Here is a 27,978-nt window from a genome sequence, read left to right on the forward strand (position 1 = left end):
ACAATCGAGATTCGATGAATATAATTATTCCGACAGCTTCGAGGATAATCGAATACAACTGGTGGACACTTTCAGATTCGACCAATCATTTTCATTTACTAAAGATACTACTCAAAAAGCTGCTCAATCATTGGCTTGTAAATAAATATGTCCAATTATAAAAGATCGAGCGGACATTTCGCTTGTTACGCAAATACGCATATAAATATAACTGATAAAATAACTGTCGAAGAGAGAGTTCTGAACTGCCAAGAATAATAACGAGAGAAAACCGTTAAATATTGATTATTTCAGCATTCACGGAATTTCGCGCTATTAGAGATTTTTTTTCTCTTAACCTAACTTCGCGCGCGAATCTTACAATCGATAGCTCTCCGCTTGCATCACGACGGAGGTCATCCGCTAGGTCAAAGTGGTCAAACCGTCGAACCTTCATTCCTCGTCGAACGGTCCGTGAGGGTTGTCGCGCGTGTCACATTAGGTGAGCATCTCTCGGCAACACCCGGTATATCCGCGGAAAATCGTCGTGGAGAGTTTTTCCGCTTAAAATCATTCGAATCGCGTGAGTGGATTTTTCTCCTCGCCAACTCGAGCTCACTCTCGAATAAACGCCAGTGCCGGTTGCATCGTATTCAATTATATGGTCATTAACAATTGTCATTACGCTAATAGCATGATGTGTCGATGTAAAATGGTGCTCCTAATGCAAATTGAAACTCGTTTTTGTTCGAATGTTGATCTTTTTTAGATCGGGCGGGTCATACAGTGACCTTGACAAGGTCAATCGGCAACTCGATCGGCAGATCTGTCATGATTATCGATATTTAATGTTATCCTATCGATACAGCGTTAATTCTTAGATTGATATTTGCAAGATTGTTTTGCAAAGATATATATATTTGATTATTTATTATCGCTTCTCTTAGATATTCTTTTATCGTACTATTTGCAATGTTCTTGAAAATTTGAATTTTTTTTTGTTGAAGGACTATCAATTACAATTATTAATTTATATTTTGTCTAAAGTCTAAAACAACATTTCTCTATCATAACGATTGTTGCGAATTTAATTACATCGACCAAGCTTCTATATTTGGCAAACAATCATGTTACGTCACGAAATTATTCGGTAATAATCGTGTATATTAAAGAATTGTTTATTTGTAGTACTACAATTGTTTTTATAACACACAAAGAGCTTGATGCGAAGAGAAAAAAATATAGTTATAAATATTATGCAATTTTAATTGATTTGCTTAATGTATATATTTTAATTATTGAATTATTTATAGTGTTTTTATCTCAGCAAGGCGTTTCTCATTAGCAAGTAATTACATCAAAATGCCTATACAAAGCATCAAGGCTCGTCAAATCTTTGACTCTCGTGGAAATCCCACAGTAGAGGTAATACATATTGAATTTTAGGAAAATATATCTGTAATATTTTATTGAACGTTCTTTTAATAATATTAATATATATTCTTATTAGGTCGATCTCGTCACTGAAGTTGGTTCCTTTCGTGCAGCTGTGCCATCTGGCGCATCTACTGGGGTTCATGAGGCCCTGGAACTGAGAGATAATGATAAATCTAAATATCATGGAAAATCTGTTTTTAAAGCCATAGAGAATATTAACTCTATTATTGCTCCTGAACTGTTAAAGGTATGTCTATGTCTACATCTAAATATGTCTAAATATATATAAATAAAAAATATTTGTTATGTAACAGTTGTTAATTTTTAAGAGTAGATAAAGAAAGACATAAACTTGTTTTTAAGGCCAACTTGGAAGTTACACAACAAACAGATATTGATAATTTTCTGCTGAAACTAGATGGTACACCAAATAAATCCAAACTTGGAGCAAATGCGATTTTAGGTGTGTCGTTAGCAGTTTGCAAGGCTGGTGCTGCTAAAAAGGGTTTGCCCTTGTACAAGTAAATATAACTGATAAATTTAAAAATATCTAATTGTATTATTGGTAAATATATTTTAACATATATATATTTGTATTATAGATATATCGCTGAATTGGCTGGCAACAATGATATCATTTTGCCAGTTCCAGCATTTAATGTAATTAATGGTGGTTCTCATGCTGGTAACAAGCTGGCTATGCAGGAGTTTATGATTTTACCTACTGGTGCAGCTAACTTTACAGAAGCCATGAAAATGGGCAGTGAGGTGTACCATCACTTGAAGGCAGGTATCAAGAAGAAGTTCGGCCTCGATGCAACTGCTGTCGGTGACGAAGGTGGATTCGCACCAAATATTTTGGAAAATAAGGAAGCTCTTAACTTGATTATAGATGCTATTAAGGTAAAGATTCATGGAATTAGAATAAACTATTATTTTATAATAATTATTAGTGTGCAACAAAATTTATTATTAGTCTTAACTAATAATATTGTTACAAATATTTGCAGGCTGCCGGTTACGATGGAAAGATCAAAATCGGCATGGATGTTGCCGCTTCCGAGTTTCACAAGAATGGAAAATACGATTTAGATTTCAAAAATGAGAAATCTGATCCGACCACATACTTGGAACCAGAAGCATTGAAAAACTTATATTTGGAATTTATCAAAGATTTCCCGATCGTATCAATTGAAGATCCTTTCGATCAGGATGGTTGGGATTCCTGGACGGCCTTGACTGCGGCTACTCCTATTCAAATCGTCGGTGATGATCTTACTGTCACAAATCCTGAGAGGTAATACTCGAGATAAATGCCTTATTTTCATTACCATTTCAAGTTAAACTTATATTTATCATATATTTTACTATACTTGCATTTACTTATATATGTCAGAATCAAGACGGCTATCGAAAAGAAGGCTTGCAACTGCTTATTGTTAAAAGTCAATCAAATCGGTAGTGTAACCGAATCTATCAATGCGCACAAGCTCGCTAAGAGTAATGGTTGGGGTACAATGGTCTCTCATCGTTCCGGAGAGACTGAAGATACATTTATTGCCGATTTGGTCGTTGGTCTTTCAACCGGTCAAATTAAAACTGGCGCGCCTTGCCGCTCGGAACGTCTGGCCAAGTATAATCAGATTCTGCGTATCGAGGAGGAGCTTGGTGCTGCCGCTAAATATGCTGGCGAGAAATTCCGCAATCCTCATGCTTAAATAAAATTGTAACATACCTGTCACAGTTCGTTATCATAAAGCTTTAGCTATCTCTAATGTTATGTGAATGAGTCGTTTACTTTCGTCATCGCATTAGATGTGATGTAGTCTGAGGACTTGTATTATTTTTGTAACCCTGATAAAATACATCATATATAACAATAGAGAGCATGCTAAATACAGTTATTCTAATCAATTAAAAGGGATCTTGACTTAATTGAAAGAAAACAGATTGTATCGATAGATCCCCTGCCGTTAAAACCTGTAAATCGTATCTGTAAAAATAAAATTCACTTACAGATTCGAGAATTTGAACATTGATATATTTCCTTAACCGGTTTTTCTGTTACCCTAAATTACTCTAAGTTGCTCACAATTAATTTATTAGATGATTGTAATGAAATTGATTAGATTTTATCAGAAATTCTGTTTTATTCACAAATCTTAGTCGTAGAATTTGAATACAATTTTTTCTGTAGATAATATATGTACGTTATATATATATATATATATATATATATATATATATATATATATATATATATATATACACGATACATGTACATATGGTATAATTATTACTCGTAGTTTCTATTTACACAATCACATAATTTTAGAGCGACACGATATATTTACAAAGAAGATATCTTAAAATACTAACAATATAAAAATATACAATTATTGTCTAATAATATCGCAGTCGTGTATAAATTAAATTTATTTTGTTCTTATTTACACATCAAGTAGAGGTAAACACTCAGGCGGAATTACCGTTTGCAGGCACAAATATATTTCTTCTCGTTCTTCCTGTTCTAGTTATCCATAGGAGATTACTTTGCTGTAAAAGCATAATTAAAAGTATACTCTCTCCATAATTAATAAGGCTATCTAATTTCGTAAGTTTCTTACTTGGAAGTAATCTTCAATTTCCTGAAGCGAACAATTCTTTGTTTCTGGTAGGGCGAGATAAATAAAGATAGCTTCCAAAAGAGCGGAGACGCCGAAGATAGCGAATACTCCTGTTACGCCAACTGCAGCGTTTACCTTAAGAATTTTTAATTTTTTTAAAAAAGAAAACAGAAAATACGTATTATATTTCACATGCGCGCGTGTATATGTTAATCAATAGAAACAAAAGTATATCTTTTAAGATTTTCATTTCGCACACGCGGTACTTTTTGCAATCAACTTTTGTTAATATTATAATATAAATATTAATTTTAAATATTATACCCATGGGAAACACTTGGTGATGAAGAACAAAAGTAGATTGAAGACGAAGAAGATGCATCCGCCACCGATACCTCGAGCCCTTAAGGGCATCAATTCGCCGATCATTAGTCCAGGAAGCGTCAGCAAACCCACGGTATTTGCACCGACGTAAAATAACAAACATACAGCTAATACATAGGCCTGAAATCATTTGTCAAGTTTTATCGATGTATTGTAGGCGAATTGTGAAACAAATCAAAGTAGGATACCCACATCTACGGAAGATCCCTCCTTCCGAGCGATCATGTATCCCGCGAGAGTCAACGAGGCCAAGGACGTGCCGAGCGCCGAAATGATACCTAAGGATCGCCTGCCCATTTTAAGTAGAACAATGCAAGATACAATGGAGAAGATAAATCTGATGATCGCCGTCACCACGGCCGCCAAATAATTATCGACGTCGCCGCCGCCTACAAGAGCAAGAGTTGCGTGGTAAAAGTTGCTTGTTTAGATACATCTACTTTAAGGATTTGCTCAGGCGGAAATTAAAGTTTCGCCGGAAAATGAAATTGACATTCTTCCTCACCAATATCCTTCATCATATCGACAGCGTAGAAGACGATAATGTACGTTCCGCTGCTCAATTGAAGAATATTGAATATATTGATGATAATCAATGGTTTCAGCACACCCGGATCTCGTATAGTGGACATCGCCGTGGAGATCCTTTCCTTCAGCGAGATATTTACAGCTGGCTCAGTCAGATTGGTTCTCATTCCCGCATTCAAGAGAGCTATTTCAGCATTCATCTAATTAATTAAAAACAGTTTCGCTTTAATCACATCGTCGTAATACTGTCACGTCAATATTTAGCTCATTTACTTTTTTATGTTCCTGTAATACGCAAGTTTATGAGTTTCTACCTGATCTATGTCGCCACCTCTGAGCCATAAAAGGGCCTTCTTGGCTTCTTCATTCCTATTCCGTCTAACAAGCCAGGCCGGACTTTCAGGCACCAAACAGAGAGCGATAAAAGCCGTAATAGGAGGCACGATGCCGCAAAAGGCCACAATATCCCAATCAAAAGATGCGCCTAAAGCGTAAACCAACAGAATACCGAGACAGTACGAGGCGAACGAGCTAATTAGTAGAAAGCCACGTAAGCTGGGATACGCCATTTCTCCTACCAGAACCTGGCAAATTATGATTTAAAAATTAATTAATTTTTAAATAATATTATTAACTTATTTTTTTACAAGCTATATAGTAAAGTAAATAGAAAAATCATATCGATAAAATCAGTAGTAACAGTTATAGAAACGGATTAAGTAATAAAAATCCCTTCATGGTCAGACATCATCAGAATCATCCGGTGTTACGTCAAACGATATAATGCAAACATTCGAATCAACAAATTCAAATATAGTTTTTCGTTATAATGTTCAGTGATTGGCGAGAAATTTATTTCGACATAATTCCGTTTGTGTATATATCATCATTAAGACAATCGTAGAATATTGTACCTGTGCGGGCACTGCCATCAGACCTACAGATAGACCGCAAACGACTCTTCCTATTAAAATAGTGATTACGCTTCTCGAGAAAGCGATGATCAGCCAGCCTACGCACAGAGGAATTGCCGACAATTGCAGACTACCTCGTCGGCCGATCGCATCCAACAACGGTCCCGATAGCAACGAGCCGATAGGAGTGGCTAGACTGTGAACCGAGGCTGCGCAACAAATAAAAGTCATCGCTTTAACAATTACATCGATACATGTTTTATGAGGAATATCTTAAATTATAATTTATAAAACGTAATAAGTTTTATAAATTTAATATACTAGTTTTATATCTTCAATATCTTTTCTTCCCCAGAAAAATTCTGACTCGCATATTTAATCGAGAAGATAATTTTTTTCACAGATTCATGAATCACGAAAGATGAACGGAACTGGAACCTGAAAATATTTCCTGTAGATGCAAATTTATGCGTTTAATGAGCTCATCGAGCGGCGTGTATAGTTGCATATATCAACAGCTCGACAGTTACAACATTTTTTACAAGCTTCATTAAGACATTGTTATACATCGTAGATAACAAAGCAATTAACTATCTATTTATCGATCATATGTATACCTATTTTATTATTGGACTGAGCGTAGGCTGCTTTGTTATAAATGTTAAAAGTTTAACTTTCAGTGACACGATCATAATCGCGTGTTATCACATACTTGATGCACGATACGCGTTTTTGCACAGAAGAAAATCTCTTGTAAAAATTTCTACCGACTTTGCGGAAAAAAAACTGTCAAGATTCTGTCGCTCTATTACTCGTCTTTTAACAAGTAAGATTACAAGCGTATCGTTGTATTATATGAATGGAAACGATTATCAGTATGAATATATAATTTTTCTTTGGAAAAGAGAAAAGCTCGTTGCGTGTCGTAAGAATTTACATTTTATAATTAAAAGAGTATATTGTGGAAAGCTTTCAAAGTAATAATTATTTTAACTTGTCCTCCCGCGAGAAAATAGAAACTTTTTAAATAACGCGATTATACATGTTAATTGTGATTCTCGTTATTGATGCGTTATTATCGGTATCTAATACATTAATGAAACGTTATTGAAAAATACGATACCATCTGATTAAATTGCGACTCCACTTTTTTTTTGTCTCAGTTTATCGACATTCTCGTTGTGTCCACAGGGACTGCAATCACAGTTCACGTACATCGAGCTTGTCTTTTTACATTGTTTTAATGAAATTAAAAGGATATATCACACACACACAGTTCCATTAGAAGGATTGCTTTACGGATATCCAAGTTTAATGCGCGCAATCAGATAAAAACAATAAAATAGTTGTTCAATATTCATGATTAGCGCTAAGGAAAAATAGCTAGACATGTAGAAAATTAAAAAAGAAAATTAATTTAAAATCTATAATTTATACTATTATTTTTGAATTCTCAGTAAAATATATAATTTTAAGATTTGTTTAAAATTTATTTTATTTAATGTATAACTTTTCACTTTATGCAAAATTGCTTTCTATTAAATTATAGATTTAAACCATTTTTCTTATAAAGCTTTCAATTAATTGATTGATAAGCGCCAAGAAATATTTTTTACGACGTATTGCGATTGAGATATATGCGATTAGGATGAAATATTTTAATGTGCTGCGACCAGTGTACTGATTGTTGATGAAATGTTGCAACCAATGATTGCGAATAATAATATTTAGGGGATCATCGATCACAACGGACGCAAGCAACTGTCAGCGACATTAGCCACCCGTGATACATGGCAAGATAAATTCCGGACCGTAATAGCGAAATCAACCATGCGTCAACCGGAGCTAAATATATGAACGGTCCATTGACCATGTTTCAACCTTACAATACATTCCGAACTTTCAACACGTGTGTGACCCACATATTCTAAGACCAACTTCTTTAAGTCCCCTTAATCGCCTTACACCCTTTGATTTTATGGACAGAAGCGTGAGAAGAAAAGGAATTTCGGGTCACACATCTCAGTCTCTGATGTTCTTAAATAATTGATAATCCAATGCAACATTAAGTATGATAATATCATCAAACCACTGTCTCTGTGCTATCTTTGCCGGATTTGTGGCCTAATTTGTAGCCGAAGCTTATATACTCTTTTTTTTTTTTTAAAGATATTTTAGATATATTATCTCTGTAATCGACGTAATAAAGCGCGTGTCGGTATTTCTACGAGAGTTCGTATAAATGCATGACTTTTAGCAAAAAGTTCTACGTTTGTCATCTGCGAACTATAAAATACCTAATGTGCTGAGTGTCGCGAATTTTACGACGTACTTAAACGTTGTATGTGGTATACTAAAAAAAGAAAAAAGAAATGATAATTATCACTGACATCGTAATTTTGCTGTGCGCGCTGTCCGTTTAAGAAATAATAAATGTGCTTCACGTGCGCTATATGCAAGATATATAAATGAAAATGCAAAAGAGAAGCTATTTTAAAAATCGCATTACGGATTATGATTCTTTCGTCTTTCACTAAAAAAACCGCACGATCAATTTAATTGGCACTTAAAAGATTTGCATTTTTCATGGGACACGTTGATTTAATTGCGGCCTCGCGCGTTATCAAGACTCTAGGCTTTCAAACGGTGTCCTTGGTGCACGAACTTGACACTCATTGATAAAGATTATGATCCAATGAGACAGTATGTAGGTCAGTTACAGCATGCGGTGTTTGCAACGATCGGCGGCGGTCGCTTCATTTGCGCGAGGGTCGCCGCTATTGCAACCTTGAACCTGCATGCTGGTTCTTGAACTCGCAAGGTCCGAGAGGAGATTTTTCTCTCAATTTCGTATACACCACAATTCATCTCTCTATCCGTTACAAATTTCTCTTGCGATCCGAATCGTTTTATTCGTTTTGAAAAAGGAAAAGAGTTCGTAAGAATAATTTGTATAAAAAAATATCTTGTAAAAATTATCTCGTACAATTTATACTTTTTTATTATATAAAACTGTCAAGCAGACGTTCTTACCTATCCAGGAACCAACATCGCGGTCCACATTCAAGGTGCTGTTACTCTCTGACAATTGCGGCAACAATACAGCGCTGTAACCAATCGGCATACCGCCACCCGTCGCCAACAATAATACTGCACCCGTTACTAAACACTGAAAACAATCGCATCGATTATTTCGTTAATTACGCAGTGGAATTATTCGAAAATATTTTATTTAATTTATTGTTAATATGAAATCATAAAAAAATACATGTAATCGCGATATACAATTTTGTCATCGACATTTTAATTGTCACTGAATACAGTCTTAAATTGCATTTATTAATACATGGAGATTTGAAGATTTTATGGTAGCGTTGAAAAATTGATGATCGCAAAATACGAGTACATGTATTTTAATCGCAAAGAAATCATAAGAAGAAACAATTCCCACAGATACGTAGTAGTAATTGTGTACAAGCTTGACCGAATTGAAAACCGGAAGCATGTGGTTGACAACTAGCTAAGATTTACTACCGCTTGGCTGCATTTTTACTATGAAACTTGAACAGCTATTATATCATATGGCATTTTTCCCGATTTTTCTGAGCAGTTTCTCATAGATACTAACGTAAACTGCTGAAGATTATTTATGCGCCACGCGACATCCGAGGCATAAAGGGTACGCTTACAACAGAAATCTCAAGATGCATGAATGTATCTTACGAGAGACGATAAATAATACCGAGAGGAAGAGATAAGTACATTGCACAAGCGCACGGGGATATGCACAAGCATAATTTTATGCTGAGGCTATTCATTATGAAGTAATGCAAATTACATGTTGCAGATAAATATACTTTATGACATATCTCCATATGCTTATTGAACTAGCTTATTAAGGACATAATACTTTTTACTAAAGGAATATTGATTCTACCTTTTAGAAATAACATTTATCTTTTACTTTATAGATATTTACGTTATCATATGCTGCCTTACACATATCCGCAGCGAAACAACGAAAAGAAAGCACGATGAAGAATGGTGCTGTGTTTGGCAGCTTTCTATCTATTTTTAAACAGAAAAATGTTCTGGCACTAATACAAAATATCTCTCCGTCGATCTTGCATCGTTGAACACGCGACTACCGCGTTAAAAGATTCCTTTTGCATGAAAGTTAGCAATTCACACGCTGAGTGATTGCGAGTAAAAGAAGAAGGAAATCTGTTACGCACGCGACAAGCTCTCGCGGAATACGTTCTGAAGTATCTCGAAGAAGTTTCGATTTTTCTGCGCGGACGTACCAATAATATCGCAGATATTAGAGAAAATGATTGTGTAAAAAAAAAAGTCTGCGATTATGTTAAGGAAAAAGGGGAATATAAACAACTCCCTTTATCCACTATATAAAATATTTAATTTAATATCTTACCTGTGCGAGCACTCCTTTCGCATTCGATGAATATTGCACAGCCGATTCTTCTTTGTGCAAAGGGCTCTTTCCATTCTTGATATTGTTATTATTGTTATTATTCTCGGTATCCGCTGTATTATATGTCACTCGTTGTATGTCACTCAACGAATTGTTTAGCATCGGATGCACTTCCTCGCTTAAGCGCGACAATCTTGACAAGAAGGATATATATTTTTTTATTTTTTTTTTTTTGTTTGTTTGTAGTATTACAAGTAATAATTTACACGTTGCTCCCGATTAGCCGATACGTACCTTGACTCGAAAGCCATTTTCATTTAATTGAATCGAGGTAGCTGCTACGAAATTCTCAAATGTCTTTGCACTATAATCCGCAGTATCTCGGATCAATGGGAAATGGGACGATTCTATCACTACATTTATCATTAACAAGTTTTGATCATGTTTTGTGTGATAGTAGCGTCCATACTCTATTATGCAATCGAAGAAACTCTTGTTCCTTTAATTTCCTTCACTCTTGGAATGCATAAGCATTTTCTAAAGAGTGGAATAACGTGTACCACGTGACATGCGCACGCAAATGTGCTCCAAGTTATGCTGCAATAATGTCCATAGTCACGCAATATAAAAAAAGGAAATATAATTTAATGATTACATCTGTGCTAGCGCATATATAAGATAATTCTTTAATTAAAAAATAAAGAGACAAAAAAATTTTAAACAAACGTATGGAAAAAAAATATACAACGTAATTGCAATGTTTCATTTAAAAAAAAAAACATATCGCAGATTGTACTAATTTGATCAAAACGCAAAAATTAATTATGATAAAATGTATGTGTATTTTTTAGCAGCGTTTGTTACAGTTATTACACAGATATATGTTAATACAAAGAATAATTAACAATATTTAAAAATTGTATAGACGCATCTATATAAAACATTGTTATTTATTTGCGTCCATTATTTTTCGAATTTGACATCAAAAATTAGAAAGTGAGATTTGAAGTAGAGATGATGTATTATTTTCCAAATTTATATCAAGTAGATTGATTGACTTCGTACAGCACAGTATATAGATCTTAATTAGCGGCAAAAAATAAAAGTGAAAAAATGCATTTGGGAATGTGTATTTATGAGAGACATCGGTTTTCATCAGACTACCAATTAATTAAAAAGTCTATCACAAATACGATGCTTTTGAAGGCCAGTGCTTATCGAAAGATATAGATATAAAATAACATTATTTAATCGAAATGAGATGATAGAATATCTAAAAATTGAAGAGATCATAAAGAAAACGCAAGATAAACTTATATAGAAAATATTTAATTTATTAGATCTTAATTCAAACAATTATCTATCCTGCTGTTAATTTGTATCAGATGTATTTTTCCATGTGTAAAGTTTTTATTAAGCTTTTAATTATTTAAGCATTATATTATTTGCTTGTTTACATTTTCAATTTTCTTTTTTCAGTTTTATTTCGAGAAGAGAAACTTTATTATTTTTTTATCGACTTTCAGAGTTTCAGATTATAAGTCATTAAAATTATATCTTATATTTGCAAGACCATTACCAAACCTAATATACTCGCACGTATCAGAAATTTACTATATATTCTCGAGGTTATCGTTTTTCTTGGAATTATTTTTTTCCTCGTAATTATCGTATTGTTATAAAATATCACTCTTTTAAATTGACAGTTGTGTACAATTATAATTTTAAAGCTTTGATAAAATTAATAAAACTTGATTTAATTTCGTTATTTATAGTTTTATCGAAATAAAAGTTTATTCATATTTTTTGAGTACTAAATGAAATTAAAAATTACTCATAAGAATGTTTCATAAAAATCTTAATTTATTCTATTTTTTTGTCTCCCTTTGTGCTTGCATGTTTTTTTTTGCGTGTAGTTTTTCACTGACAAGGCTTATTTTAATATAAATTTTTTTACGTTAAAAAAAGATAGCCAAAGAAAACCAGGAAAATAACAAATTTTTCTCTAGTATTTATTTTACGCACCTTTTATAAATCTTTTCTTTAATGCTATATATGTATGAAACAAATTTATTATAAAATTGAACGCGATATCAAGCGAAGAATGTCTGTGCTATTATTAGAAAATAGAAAAAGACACTCACCACCTACTTCGATCTGCTCCAAAACTTCCTCTCTGACGTTCCGGTCTCTTGATCGAAAATGGGAGTCACGTGGCGTTGCGACTTTACTCGCGGACCGACTCATTCATCTCCCTGGAGGACGTTGAACTCCAGTCTACGAATCGTATTTCACGCCAGCACTTTTTCGCAGAAACTTCGACTCCTCTCGTCTGTCAGTCTCTCGCTACTTCGGGAAGCATCTGTCCGAAACACGAGACGTGATCCTTGTCGTCACTCCGTCTCGTGTGTCGTAACGAAGTTTACGCAAGCACGAACGATGCGAAGGAGGGATAAGCGCCAATTGATTCTCGTCACGATGACTAAGAATTCAACAAAGCAATTAAGATTGCTTATGTCTATGAAGTCTGTGTCTGTCGATCAATTATAATTAAGTCAAGGCGGAGAGAGAACTTTCGCGCTTTCAGTCACAACCTTCGTGTATTTCCAGTAGTAATACAGTCTTTTGAATAATTGATCAAATCGGAGGTGATATCACCTTCAGTATCTGTCATCATATCTATACGCCTTTTAATGTATAGTTCGAGTAAATAGACTTTGAACTTTGATTAAAATTGTTGACGCGAAAAAAGTTTTGATGTGTGCGTATATCTCGGCAATGATCTAATTTACATACTGGTAGAATGGCGTATTAAAAATAATATATGTGTAGTATCACTATTTAAATGCGTTTTGTAAGACAGTTACGCAAAAAAATCTCTCGACAAAGATAAGAAATTTGACTTTAAATTTTTTTTCACATACAAATCTTTTCAAATCTGACCAAGCTGGAATGTATGGGTATTATCACTATAATCCACTTTAAGAGACGTCGGCTCAATTGGCTTCCAAAGCTCCTCGTTTTCTATGGATTTGACGCGCACGAGCACTCGCACGATGATTAAATCTACATACTGATTGCCGGCTTTACGTATTAAGTATCGTTATAAGTCGGCTCGCGAATCCTCGACGACGTATAACAGTTCGCTTCGCCTCGATTCCCTTTTCCCGCACTAACGATAAGTAACGGCGCTATCGCGAGACTCGTCTATTTCCGCAACTTGCATATATCTCTTCCTGATGCTGGCTCGCTCTCGAATGACGTTGCACACGCGATATAACCGCGTACGATATGCTCCAGATAATCCGGTCCGTTATCAGGCGGACGGCCTTTTCGCCAGCAGTTCGTCAACAAATAAAACGCGTTCGAGTACGAGAGTTTCGTAATGGATCAGCCGGTCGACGCGAATAAATACCATGCGTGATCGTTCCAAGTTCGCCTTGGCTTATTCGTCGACTCTACTGAATGAGACATCTGTCCGTAGCTCGCTCTTATAGGCCGCTCACTTTGATTAGGCCCCTTTTTCGACGACGATCGAGCCGGTGTCCACAGTGTCGGCCACGGGGACCTTGGCTCGCTGATCTCTGCGGGGAAAACGTCCAGGGACTCTCTTTCCTCAATGATGGCCTCAAGAGGAACCCGGCTCGAACGGAAGCCGGAGATATCAAATGGAATAATGCACCGCGATAAAAATAGTGTAGTGCTTTGATATAATTTTAGCCGAAGACGCATGAGAAATTAATTGCAAGATTCGTTATCGATAATGTTCTAAATGAAAAGACTTAATTCGATATAATGAAGAGACAGTGTAATAATTTTTTTGTTAGATAGTTCTTGAAACTTAAATATTTTGCCCAATTTTTTAATGTTCTTTTATTTAATTTTAGTAAAAAGATACAAAATTTTTTTGCTAAACTATAGGTATTTGGAATAACAGAAACGAAAGCTAACGAAGTGTATTAATTATAATGACGTTGGCAAAATTAATCTTATCAGACTTTGCAATAACATTTTTATTATAAACAGATTCCAGCCGTTCTTGATTAAACAAATTTAAAAAATGAAATTAAAGAATTGGCTGATATGGATTAAATCTTCAGCTGTTTTAATAAGAATTACGTCAATTATTATATTAAAAAAATTGAGAAATATTACAAACAATATAAATTTTTTTAGTCTAATAAATAATTAAAATAAGCGGATATCACATCGAAGTGTATTTAATTTCAGTAGCATCGTGTAAATGAAATATAATTAGCAACACAAATATAATAATTTTGACCGCAGTATAAACACGATCGGTTAACTCGTATTCGGAATCTCACTCTATGATAAAGCATTCTTATTTTAATAAAATTAAAATAAATAAATAAAATTTAATTCTCGTTGTGTTTTAAACTTTACCTCTTTATCTTTAAATCTTTATTTTATCTTCACTAATTTTATTAATTTTTTTTTTACGTGTCACATGTGTGATACACAATAAATAAAGTCACAGAAATGCGAGTAATAAATTAATTTCATAATTACTTTCAAAACTTATCTTATTTTATCTTATATCCTCGCTTTTTTCCTGTTTTAAATCATTAATGAACTTATACTTCATAATTAATCACTTATGAAAATACGCAATACTATCCATCTTTCTTGATATCTTTAACGATATCGCGCGTTTATAAGCGATATACACGATAAGTCGGCAACAATTCATGCAGTATACAATTAAGGCATTAATAATACAGGGAAATCTCTCGTAACGATGATAAACGCGTTATAGTTCCATATAAAATAAGGAAGATTAATGAAAATGTTTTTCGCTATCAACGCTTAAGACAACTTCAACGAGTCTTAGACGCTGAGATCGATCATTTAAAATAATTAATGCTAGATTAGTGACTATCTATTCTTTTCCGGATTACAGTGTCCCTGTAGAAACGAGAAAGAGAAAGAGAAGAAAAATTAATTAATCTCAAGCTTATACAATGTTGAAGGTGCTTAAGATTTAGCATGGAATTATGTGCTGTCGACTACACAAATGTTGCGTATTTCCCGCATCTATGCCGGAGATGGGTCCAAAGATATTCCGTGATTATTCGTAATTGGTCGCCGGCTATTTGGAAATTAATCGGGTCATCTGGGCTGCTCGCAGTGACAATCAATGCCATAGTTACAGGATCGCGAGTTTAATCATTTGAAAAATTGTTATCAATTATTGATTACGAACGAGATTTTTTTTAATCAAACAAAAAGTGATTATTAAATATTGATTGTTTTATAAATTAATGATATCTCTTGCAAAAGACTTCTTTTTTTTTTTTAAAGAAATATTTAAATTTGGAAAATATGGTTTTGCGAAAAAAAAATGACAGAATGTGTTGTATTTTAAGAAAAGATAACACTTATTGTGACTAGTTTTTCTTTAACAATTAGTTAGTTATATGATAGATATAGAACATGTATCTGAAATAAGGAGCGAGATAGATCGTGTTTTGTTGGATGTATCGGGAAATGTTAATTAAATGTTCTTGTTCGGTTTATGTTTTAGCCGGATGTCGGTTATCTAAAAGAGAATTTCTAATCAACGTTAATTAACCGACATGTTTGAGTTGTCGGTGTAATCAAAAGTATGCGCTCGTTATCATCTAAAATTAAATAAAATAATTTTGGAGAATTAACAAAATATGTATCACTCGCTTTTAGCTTAACTATATTATTTATAACAATGTGAAATTATCTTTCAAAATTTCATATTGAGGACGAACCGCTGATGGCACAGATTATTACAATGTGTCTGTATTAACAATGCTTATCATAGGGAGAGATTCCGAATGCGGGTTAACCGATCGCATTCATACTGCGGTCGACATTATTATCCAAATATCTGTATCGCTAATAACATCCCATTTACACGGTGCCACTGGAATTAAATACCCTTCAATGTAGTATCCGCTAATGTTAATTATTCATTAAAATAAGGAATTACGTCACACGGAGCGATGGAGAAGGCTTGTTTCATTTTGCATAATTTAAGTATAAAATATTTTTAAAACGCACTTTAATTTTATTATTTACGACTCCGGCAGATAAGTGGATTTTCGGACAAATGGCAATTCGTAAACGGCTGTCGGGTGACCGCTAACTTCAATTGCAAACCGGCAGAAGGGCCGACGCGACGCGACGCGACGCTCGTTCGAGTGAAGTGTCGTCTTTATCGGTCATCAAGTATCAGCCAGCCGAACATTCGACCATTAACGTCTGCTAACCTTGACCCGATATTCAAATAACTCGTTGACAAGGCTAACGACTCAAACCTGACTGATTATATTGAGAGGCCCGCCTCGAATACGCGTATACATACGGCCGTTTGTATACATGCACACTCGTTTAATCCGCGGAGGGTCTTCCACCGTCGGCTCTCTTCCTAGATTTATGATCGCGTAAAGTGGTCCAGGGTCGCATCTATGCGCCTCATCGCTGATGCAGACGAAAATGAGAAGCCGCGATAACAATTACGACAATTTTATTGCAGCTCTCTCAAGTACGAATCATGATCAAATGCGATCGCTACGAACGTAACTCCTCATTATTCTTAATTTTAAGTTATACCTCAATGCCTCAGGGAGATCTCATCTGCGTAAATTATTGACGCAATGAATATTTTTATCTGATAAGAATAAAAAATTCCGCCAAGCATCTCTCTATCGATTATTATTCTATCAATTAATTATTAATTCATACATATTCTCCTGCTCCTAGTTTTTTTTTTATTAAAATAATATAATAATTTATATTCAATGTAAAGAGTGAATCGTTTTGCAAAAAAATGATACCAAATAAAATATATTAAATTTTATTTTTCTTCTATTTCTTACAGATGATACATTCAAAATCGCAATGTATTACATCGCACCGGATATGATTACTTAACGTGTCTCAACTTCGTTTATTTACGGTTTTTCAGGATAAGTCTATCGTTATTTGTAACTGTTGAAGCTTAAAAGTTTAAATTAGGCAGCAAAAAGTAGAGCAGAACATTCGACGGAGATCCTGGTTGTATATCCCTTACGACCGTACTAGCGTAAGGTCGCTGCGGTTTCTCGTCAGGACCGTCTTATGGAGAGAAATCTCTTGTAATCCGCTCTTGTATGTCACTCGTATTTTTTATTTTAACTCGCTCGCTCTAACATACTGCATCGGAGTCTGCATCTAATTTTTGCTTCCTTTTATTACAAAAAACTCTACATATACATACAGAAGTTAAGGCTTGTTCGAAGAAATTTAAAATCGAAAAAAGAAATTTTTGTCAAAGTTATATATATATTAAATTTTTTGTAAATTTGTGTGTTTCGTACGTGTCTTTTTTAAAAAATATGAATGAAAATGAATTAGGAAATTTATTTCTTTCTATCATCGTCAGACTTTGAGGCAATGTCGAACGATTTGAAATAGATGTAACTAGCAATTATTATTTCTTATTGCATGTTATGCATAGACAGAATGATACGCGCATTTTCTTGTGAAATTATATCATCTGCGCACGACGTAAGAAACTGATTCGTACAATAATGATAAGACATATTTATATCTTATCATTATTATACTTTACACGTTTCCGCTTATGTAACGATTTATATTTTTTACGAGCCTGTCATAGATCAAATATACGAGTTGATCTATCCATATTAAATACTGACAAAAAGAGTAGAAAAACTTGGCAGAAAGAATACCATGCAGATATAGACCGCAGGCTCATCGTGTATATATATATATACATACATATACCTATAACAGCAATCTACGATTGCGGGCAAACTGCCACGAGAGGAATTAATTCTGGGTCTGCCGTTTCCTAAACTTGTGCAATTTTGCAAGCGAGATATTATATTCACATTATTCATGTTATACGTTTCCATAAGCCATGAATAAATGCATGCGCATTAGTTTCTTAACGCGACAAATACAGCTATACTGTCCCGTAATTCGTATAAGATTTTATCAAAACGACGATGGACGTGTATTTTTCATGTGGAAAATGCATATAAAAATATTATCATTTTGACAATTTTAAATTTTGCCATTAGATAACAATTAATCGTAAATATATTTGTGCAGAGAGTTTATCTTAATTATTAAAATATGAAAGTAATGCCTATCTTACAATGCAACATACATATTGAAATATTTCATTAATAAGAGAAAGAGAGAGAGAAAAATATATTAATAACAATGCTATTCTGATGACAGCTAATATAATGATAATACTAAATTAATTTATATAAGTAATTTTTTGATCAAAATACAATAAATTTTGTTTTTTGAACGATGTTAGATTTTATTTGCGACGATAGTTTAATTTATCACTATTAATTTGAAAATACAAAATATTCACGTTAATTTATATTATAAAATAATGTATAGAATATCAAAAATACTATATTTATTGCAGAGTAACAGTTAACTATACATACAGTATTTGAGTTTTTATCGCATGTAGGTTTGTTATTGTTATCACAGACGTTCAGCGTGTTGTCATTCGAGCGGCGACACTCAAGCAGTAAGGTAGTGCTACGGGAATTCGCATTCCTTTAACTACGACAAATATCAAGCAATAATTCTATGTGTGATTATCGTAATTAATAATTAATTGATTTTCATACATTACGTAATAAAATTGTGACAATAGATCTTTATTGTGTATTTCTCACGATTTATTTTAAGTACAAATCGAAATAACAGAGAATAAAATTATAAATCATCGTTTCGTTGCGGGCAATAATTACTTTTCTAATAAATTTTAGAATCAAATCTATTTTGTCCGATGTTTTATGATGCGATTTTTCAACACGATCTAACAATAAATATTATTCGGATTGAGAACGCGCAGTAAAACACCAATCGCAGAATAATTATTAATAAATATAATAAATTATATAATATAATATAATGAATATAATAATTAATATAATAAAAAGCCTCGTAATATATATTAATTGTTTAATAAATAATTAATCTCTTTAGAGGAACATTAAATATATATTTTATAATACGTAAAATATTTCATAAAATAAAAATTAATAATAATATGATATTTGGCCTCGGTGACGTAAACATTTGGTTTTGTTTACGTTTTACGATTTTGTTATCATTCGCACGGCGACACTTGAACAGTGATATACTTATTTCGAGACGCTCCGTCAAATTCTTTTTCTAAACGCGATCGCGACAAAGATCGAGAGATAATTTAATATAATTAATTCTCTCTCTCCCTCCCTCTGTCCCTCCTTCCCTCCTCCTCTCTCCTTCCTCTATCTTTCTCTCTAAGTAACAATTATTTTTTTAAAAGTACTTAAAATTAAATATATTTTATCCAATGCTTTATCGTTCGACTTTCCGACGGTTTAAATATGATTTGGATTGAGAATGCGCAATAAAATAGTTGAATCGCAGGTCCGAGTAATTAACTATAAGCTCCGTGATATATTAATTATTAATTTAATAAGTGATTTATAATTTAAAATACATGTATAATTTAATATTCCATTTGTATATACGTTATAGTGCGTAAAATATTTCGGCAACCAATTATCAATAACATCAATAATACGGCCTTGACAACGTAAACATTAGCGCGCTATTGTTAACATGTTACGGTTTACGACTTTATTATTCTCACGTCAACATTCGAACAGTAAGGAACTAAAGCGCGAGACGCTCTATTAAATTTCTCAACGCGATCGCGACAAGTATCGGAAAATAATTTAATATAATAAATAATTAAATCATAATTAATCTTTCGCACACTTTAAATTTTGAATAATACGTAATTATATCATAATGGATAAATTTCGAAGCGCGTATTTTACGTGACGTATACACATTTAATCAAGAATCGAAATGATTAGAATCAAAATTCTAAATTATTTTATCGCGATCTTTCTTCTTCTCTTTCTTTCTTTATAAACAATAATAATTTTTTTTTTAAATACTTGATGTTTAATTATATTTTATCCGATATTTTATTCGTTCGACTTTTCGTCAATTTAAACATGATTCGGATTGAGGACGCATAGTAAAATAGTCAAATCGCAGGTTGGAATAATGATTAACATAATAATAAGCTCCGTGATATATTAATTGTTTGTTTAAATAATTAAATAATTAATCTATAATTTAAAATACTTGTATTATTTAATATTCCACTTGCATATACGTCATAGTACGCAAAATATTTTCTGTGACTTATCAATAACATTGTATTCAGCTTTGGGGATATAAACATTAGCGCGCTATTATTAACGTGTTATGGCCTTGTTATCATTCATATAGCGACGCTTGAACAGTAAAGTAGTGCGAGATAAATTCTTTTTCTAAACACGACTGCGACAAATATTAAAATATAATTAGCTGTTATTATTATAATTAATAATTAATTAACATTTAAAAACAATAATTAAAAAAAAAATTTAACAATAACGAAAGCAACGCTGTTACGAGTGATGCATGGTGTAAACGTCAAGCAAATCGTATTTTTCCTATTCTCTTTTACGATATAATAAAATGAGTGTTACGTGTGATTGTTTCGCGATCGGTAGTGCCATGCAAAGTATTCTGCGATCGTTATATATACGATTAATCATAATTAATTGTGTTTTCGCGAGTGACTGTGAGTGTTGTGATTAAAAAGCAAAGGATAAACAAGAGAGGAAAAAAGGCGTAAAAAAATATCGAGAGATATACGAAGCGACAGTGTACAGTGAGTAATTTATTACATTTCTTATTCTCAAATATAATCTCACGTTATACGTATATAATTTTCTAATACGATATATGTATATATATATATATATATATATATATATATATATATCATATTACAAAATTATATACGTATAATACCCTCCTAGGGTGTAACCTTGGCGTGGTGGGAGGGCATAGTACCCGGATGGTACCTTAAGGGCCTTAAAGGCCTCCTGAGGTTACTGAGAAGGGGAAACCAAGCACCCAACGCCGTCGTCGCTGTCATCGTGCCGCGGACGGCTCGTCGTATCGTTAGTGCTGTCATCGTGCCGCGGACGGCTTATCGCGGCGTCGGTTCCGTCAACGTGCCGCGGACGGTTTTCGCGTCGCGACGCCGCTCCCGTGTCCCGTCATCGTGCCGCGGACGGTTTTCGCGTCGTCGCGTGTCCATACTGCATTGCCACGAGTCGTACAATGACTCATATGTGGCACGCACATCTGTGGAGGACTTAGTGCGTTGCCTTGTTGCTCGTCATCGGAGCGTACGAGCAACGAGAGAGTCGCGTAACCGCATAACCGCGTTTTCGCGTCGTCGCGTCTTCGCGTCGTACTTCTATCTCGTTTTCACGATTCGAGGATCGTACTTCGTTGCCGACTAACTGGGATATCTCTCAGCGTTGCTATCGGTAATATATTAATACCCTATTAATATAATTAATTTTATATAATATTAGGTAACGTTAATACAATATTAATGTTATATATATTATATAAATATTTATGTATTAATAAATTTAATATATTAATGGAGACGCAACGTTAAAACGCCTCAGTATCGCGGCTGAGGTGAATGCCGGCCGCGTAGCAACGTATGATCATGCATAGTATAGATGCGATGATCGCGCGGTTAATCAAGAACTTCGGTTCGAGAATTGGCTGTTGGGGGCACGCTCTGCTTCGACGAACGGTTCGGCCTGAATCGGTAAGAATTCGATCGATTTTTGAATCGTCGTTCCCTCATCTTGTTCCGTCTATCAGCTGTACTGTATCGCATTGAGGACAGTTGGCTGTGTTTTATTAGGTTCGATTTTCGCTCGCTAGAGAAGCTGATTTCTCATCTTCTAAGTGATCTAAATTGTGACACTTAGGACTTGGGTATCTTCATTCTCGACCCGTCTCTCAGCCTTATGATAAGCGTAAGTTTCAGTCTGTATGATAGAAACTTGGTGGTTCTCTGTGATCGTTCCTAATAAAGTTCGAGTCGGCCCTCGGTGAGAACAAGCGCGGACAAGAATTGAGCGTCGATTCCATCAATCGATTTCGTCTTCTTCCTTTGCTCGCTTAACCCTAGCTCGGAGTAATCGTGAATTCCCGACTTGTCGACTCGCAGTATGATTCTCGAGTGAAACGGGGTTCGTTCGTGCCGAAATTCGAAAGTGCGGGAGTTTCGTTTAAAGTATCGCGCGTAAAAGTGCGGAAGTATTTTTTAATAAAAGTGCGGGTGTGCCGTTTAAAGAATCGCGCGTGTGAATCTACCTGAGAGGAGGAGGAGGCCTAGGAGAGGCATCGGGCATCGGTGAAACAGCCCTGTGGTAAGTAACTTGTTATTTATATATTCATTATTTATTAATTGTGTACAATTTAAATCAAGCAATTAATCACGTAATTTGACTTTTTATTTATATATTTTAAACAAAAGACAATTAGAAAAAAAGATTTTTATATAAAATCTATAATCTTATAAAAGTTTCTACTTTTAGATTATAGTTTTTATATGAAATTATTACAGTTATTAGTAGTTTTTTTTTTCAAAATTTATAAAATTATTTTATTAATCTGCTTATTATTATATGCATCGAACATAAAATTCAATGCGTATAATAAATTTTTGGAAATATTAACTATTTTGAGCATTATTACAATTTGCATCTCCTATTTTTATGTTACAGATCAACTTAGCGACCTTAACATCCTGAGAGGAGGAGGAGGCCTAGGAGAGGCATCCTGCATCGGCGGAGCAACCCAAGGGTGAATATTATTATTTGTATATTAATTATTATTATAAATACCGTACATTTATTAATTTGATTCGATCGTTATTTAAATAGTTTAAACAAGAGTGATTCAGACTATAAAAGTTTTTATTTAAAAAAATAATTTTCTTTTTTAGAATTTATAAAATTATTCCATATTTATATATCTTCTTATTATTAAACGCATCGGATATAAAATTCGGTGCGTACAATAATAATTTCTTGAAATATTAATTATTTTAAGCGTTGCTATAATTTGTATTTTATATTTGTATGTTGCAGACAACGTAGCCTCAAGACCAAATCTCCGCTGTTGCGCATCAGTGCCGGTGAGTGACGAACTTTTATTTAATTTTAAAGTAACGGATTCATAGAGATTGTAGATGTAGATTATAGATTATAGATTGTAAAAATCCGTTACTTTTAAATGGATGAGCTTAAACATATTAAGTTGAATAATTTTTAATAAATTTTTTTATTATGCATTGCATTTATTGCAAAGATAATTTAAAGTTTAAATTAAAAAAGGAAGATTATGAAAAACGTTTTTTCAATTCGTAGATTTTTATCTGATTTACTGAATAAAGAACAATAGTAATTTTCGATAGTAATTTTCAATTATACGTGTTATGGTAATTTATTTTTATAACGCGTGTTGATTTTATTCTAATTTTTTACAGCTCATTCATCTTGTAGAATTTGTTTGTAGACTTTGTTCTTAAACTTTGTTTTAACTGATATAACAGAGACCAAATGATCAATCAATTAAATGAGCTATAATATGGTAACAAATATTGTGTAAATTAATCTTTTTATATACGTAAATTAATTTTATTATAAATTATATATTATTATATCTTATTATATAAATTAATATTATATATTATTTTATATATGCATTATTATATTATTAAATAAATTATATATTAATATACAAATTTTGATATTTATCATAAATTATCATAAATTTTTAAACCAAAATTTTGATTGATAACTTGGCTTTGTCTCAGTTAAAATAAAGTTATATTAAAATAAACATCCAATGAACGATCGTAAAATCACACGATCCATCATCGAGCGTGAAATATTCACGCTTATCTGCCGATGACAATTACTCGGCAAAAGAAGGTGTTTATCTTCTAATAAGCAAGAAAAATCTTGCGCTTATTTGCCGGCAACAATAAATAGCCGGCGATAAAAGGAATGTGTATTTCCTTTTCTGATCTCCGATTAGAGATCGATCCAGAAAATGGCCAGGAGCAACGAAAGGTAGGTCCAACTGGCCTGAAGAATGAAGACTACGCAAAACAGACGGTCAATATACTGACTAAAATAGGTACGCGATTAGGACACGCGAATAGGGCGCGTGGTTAGGGAACGCGATTAGAGCACGCGTTTAGGGCACGCGGTTAGGTCACGCGGTTAGGGCACGCGGTTAGGGCACGCGGTTAAGTACATGATCAGAGATACTTTTTTCAAATCAAAAATTTTTCCTGATTCAGTCAGCAAGTAGGATTGTTTAGGTCTATAGGGACTGTTAGGACATTAAGAAAAAAATTACAATACATAATAATAATATCCAATTTAAATTTATTCTCAAAAATTTTTTTAAAAATAAACATTATAACATTAAAAAATAAACATTATTAAAAAAATAAATATTACAATATCATTAAAAAGCATTTTAATATGTTGTATTATAATATATATTTTATGTTAAAAATATTATAAAAATATAGTGCACCTTATAATATAAATATGTATAAGCCCAAATGTGTTTTCCCCAATAATGTTTTCTATATCAAATTATTTGCATTATAAAATGTTTAGATAAATTGGATATATATATTTGATAATGATAGCATCATCAATTTATTGTATAATTATAATTGTATGTAAATTATATAAAATATTTATTCTTTTGTAAATTACACGAAAAATTACCAAAAAGACGCGTATAATTACAAAATATAGAAATTAACATATATATATTTGTTTCTAAAATATGTATTTGTTGCAAAAATATTCTCACACATATAAATTTAATCGCATGTATTTTCATACCAAAGAGTCGTTGATAAAATCGGGGAATTTTATATGTATTATATGTATATTTTAATATATATATATATATATATATATATATATATATATATATTTTTATAAATTTTGCAAACACAATGTTTTGATATCAAATATAAAAATATTGAATATTATGAAGATTCGATGTTAAATTATCGGTTAAACATTAGCTTCTCATTCGCGAAATTTAACGATTGCAGAATCGCGAGTAAATTAGTACAAATTTTATGATTTATTTTCAATTAGAGTTGTACTTAAAATTCCGTATCACAATCAGATATTTATGAAATAAATTAATAAATTACACTGCAAGAACATCATATTTTTTCCGCGTTCTTTTTGTTTTTGAACGCGATTGCTGTTCCTCTCGTCAGGTGAACGTTAATAAAGTTGTCTGGTTCGTACCGGCAAATAGTCGAAACGATCTTTATCGTGGAGAATTATTTCTTGTTGGTTTTTGCAAGATCCATCCGCGACGTCTAGTTTGGTGTTCTATTGAAAATTGGGGATTTTCGTTGCAGGACTGAAATTAATCCTAGATTTTCCTGACGATTCCCGAAAATAATGGTTTCGGTAATAACGCAACGACAAACGCCACACGCTTTTTTAAAGTCGAATTAAGAAATTCATTTAAACAATATATATTTTTTTAGAAGAAAAATATATTTTTTTCTCTTTTAAAAAATGTTCTGTCATTATTAATATTATTATTATTATTGTTTTTATATGAAAATAGAATTTAACAGTAGATTAAACATGGATATAGCTATTGTCTATAAATTTATATTTTTTTAATAATTTCTAATTAGTTTAATTTAGTTTAGTTTTTGTTGATTTTAATAAAAATTATAGTTACGAACAAATATATTTTTATAATTAAATATTAAGTAATGTCAATTTTTGGTTTCTTTTAAGAAACTATTTACAGATATTGGACATCCCACTATAAGACATTAGTTCTCGATTAGTACTTTTAGATACTTACATGTATTATTTGATATATATATATAATAGAATACATGCACAAATCAACATTATTTCAAAAAATTTTTATACTCTTTTCAATATTATATTATATACGAAATTATATATGTATATGAATATAACGTAAAATGTGCGGATATTTAAAAACTTCGAGACAAATCGAATGGGTACTCCGATATCAGAAAAAGATTTTATTTATTTATTTAAACGCTACAAAAAGATAGCTTAAAATTATTTACTTGAAATTATATCGATTTATCTTGCAAAGTATTTAAATTGAAATAATTTAATAATTTTGCTGTTATCGGGTTTGATTCGTCTCGAACAGTTAGTACCCGAGAATTATTTATACTCGCACATTTAACACTAACTACAATAAAGATGCATGTATTTTATTATCCATAAATATAATCGTTCGTAATCACATTTTCAGAAAAAAATTGTTATATCCATTTATTTTTCAATAAAAAGATATATTTCTTAATAATGGAAGAACATGTTTTCTCGCGCAATTTTCAATCTCGTGAAATGAAGATAAATGGTAACTGTCATTGATTCATTATCAAATCATTGTTATCGGGGACAGTCCGGAAGATCCGGAATTCGTTCCATTCTGCAGCGGCTCTAACGTTCAATGGATCACTTAACTTTTCTTTGCGAATTGATCTTGCAAAAACTGATGTAGAAACAAGACGTATGTTGGTCGTTCTCCACTTTTAGGATCGTTCTTCTCTTGGTCGAATATTAACCAGCGTATCACTCGGCGGAGAGAGAGTCTTGTTAAAATCGTCGGGTCTGTTATTCTTTATAAAACATAGCAATTTTTTATAACGAGATTTAAAGGCTTATAAGACCCATTTTAAAAATCTACATTTTATAAATCTATTAAAATAGTCGTTCACGAGATAGAATATATATCATATTGTTGATCGCGACATTCGTATAAAATCGCGTATTGGGAAATAAATCGGGCAATGAATTTCAAATGTTCGTCGAAATATCTTAGCATAAAATGATAATAATTATATCGCGCGCGCGTGCGTGTGTTATAGATTTTGATTATTATAGATATTACGCAATTAAATATTACAAAATTCGTCGGTTCATTTATTTGTCGTTTGCTCGCGAATTTTAAGTCACGATTTGTTTTATAATTTAATCGTTGATTTACATCGAAACTTTGTCTATCTTTTCGCTTCTTGAATACTTTTTTTTTAAGTCTGCGCAAAATGCGCTAATAATGCAAATTCTTTTTTTCTGCAGTAAAAAAACGATTAACGATAATTTTCTTAACGACTCTTTTGGTCATGATTATTTACGTTATTACAAAATTTATTAAGTTTTATAATTAAATGTCGATTATTAATAACAAATATTGCATCATAAATTGTTGCTAAAAAGCCTAGTCTATTCTAAAAATTTCTAGTAATTTTTTTATTATACGTATATTTTGGACATTTTCGTGTGATTCTATATAATAAATTATTTTGTATTAAATTTTAGATTATATTTCGTAAAAGGCAAAAAATTTATGAGTGATTTGAAGGAAAATCAGAGTAGGTTATATTTTGTATATTATATTTATCGTTTTGTTTATATTAGAATAAAAATAAAAACAAAATAAAACCTATCCTGAGAAATGAGGAAGAGGAAAAAGCCTATCCTCACACATTTTTCCTCCTCGATAGTATCTCCACCTTAACGAAGGCATTTGCCGGGTGAGGAGGTTTGAGCACTCTAATGAACCTAAGAGCTATGCCGGCGGTAACATATAACGTTTTTGAGTGAAGCAAATTTGATCATTCAGAGATCAATTAACAACATCATATGTTCCATTTTGG

General features: G+C 32.6%; 2 protein-coding genes across 6 annotated transcripts; one reads left to right on the plus strand and one right to left on the minus strand.

Moving 5' to 3' along the window:
• Window positions 1–227: 227 nt before the first annotated feature.
• Window positions 228–3,443, plus strand: LOC126857446 (enolase). 3 transcript variants are annotated; one of them, XM_050606880.1, is made up of 7 exons: window positions 228–481; window positions 1,293–1,404; window positions 1,490–1,663; window positions 1,780–1,937; window positions 2,019–2,319; window positions 2,427–2,713; window positions 2,813–3,443. In XM_050606880.1, exons 2-7 carry the CDS (start codon window positions 1,342–1,344, stop codon window positions 3,132–3,134), a joined length of 1,305 nt encoding a protein of 434 aa, XP_050462837.1. In that variant the 5' UTR covers window positions 228–481; window positions 1,293–1,341; the 3' UTR covers window positions 3,135–3,443. The 3 variants fall into 3 exon arrangements, with proteins under 3 accessions (XP_050462837.1, XP_050462838.1, XP_050462839.1); XM_050606881.1 differs by having other exon boundaries at window positions 415–562; XM_050606882.1 differs by lacking the exon at window positions 228–481 and adding an exon at window positions 582–643.
• A 251-nt stretch (window positions 3,444–3,694) lies between these two features.
• Window positions 3,695–13,771, minus strand: LOC126857437 (facilitated trehalose transporter Tret1-2 homolog). 3 transcript variants are annotated; one of them, XM_050606860.1, is made up of 12 exons: window positions 13,226–13,771; window positions 12,446–12,783; window positions 10,596–10,898; window positions 10,302–10,494; window positions 8,903–9,038; window positions 5,870–6,078; window positions 5,270–5,539; window positions 4,933–5,155; window positions 4,620–4,816; window positions 4,368–4,547; window positions 4,044–4,178; window positions 3,695–3,972 (listed from the first exon to the last, which is right to left on the minus strand). In XM_050606860.1, exons 3-12 carry the CDS (start codon window positions 10,616–10,618, stop codon window positions 3,892–3,894), a joined length of 1,647 nt encoding a protein of 548 aa, XP_050462817.1. In that variant the 5' UTR covers window positions 10,619–10,898; window positions 12,446–12,783; window positions 13,226–13,771; the 3' UTR covers window positions 3,695–3,891. The 3 variants fall into 3 exon arrangements, with proteins under 3 accessions (XP_050462817.1, XP_050462818.1, XP_050462816.1); XM_050606861.1 differs by having other exon boundaries at window positions 12,453–13,771; XM_050606859.1 differs by having other exon boundaries at window positions 12,446–13,771.
• Between the last annotated feature and the right edge of the window lie 14,207 nt (window positions 13,772–27,978).

The sequence above is a fragment of the Cataglyphis hispanica genome, chromosome 21, assembly GCF_021464435.1.
Source record: "Cataglyphis hispanica isolate Lineage 1 chromosome 21, ULB_Chis1_1.0, whole genome shotgun sequence".
NCBI lineage: Eukaryota > Metazoa > Arthropoda > Insecta > Hymenoptera > Formicidae > Cataglyphis > Cataglyphis hispanica.

Coding starts and splice junctions, on each gene's coding strand:
- LOC126857437 (XM_050606860.1), bottom strand. CDS start 10,618: ATGAAAATGGCTTTCGAGTCAAG. Junction 6,079..8,902: donor CGATGTTGGTTCCTGGATAG/GTAAGAACGTCT, acceptor TTTGTTGCGCAG/CCTCGGTTCACAGTCTAGCC. Junction 4,817..4,932: donor CGATATGATGAAGGATATTG/GTGAGGAAGAAT, acceptor TTGCTCTTGTAG/GCGGCGGCGACGTCGATAAT.
- LOC126857446 (XM_050606880.1), top strand. CDS start 1,342: ATGCCTATACAAAGCATCAAGGCTCGTCAAATCTTTGACTCTCGTGGA. Junction 2,320..2,426: donor TGATTATAGATGCTATTAAG/GTAAAGATTCAT, acceptor AAATATTTGCAG/GCTGCCGGTTACGATGGAAA. Junction 2,714..2,812: donor ACTGTCACAAATCCTGAGAG/GTAATACTCGAG, acceptor TATATATGTCAG/AATCAAGACGGCTATCGAAA.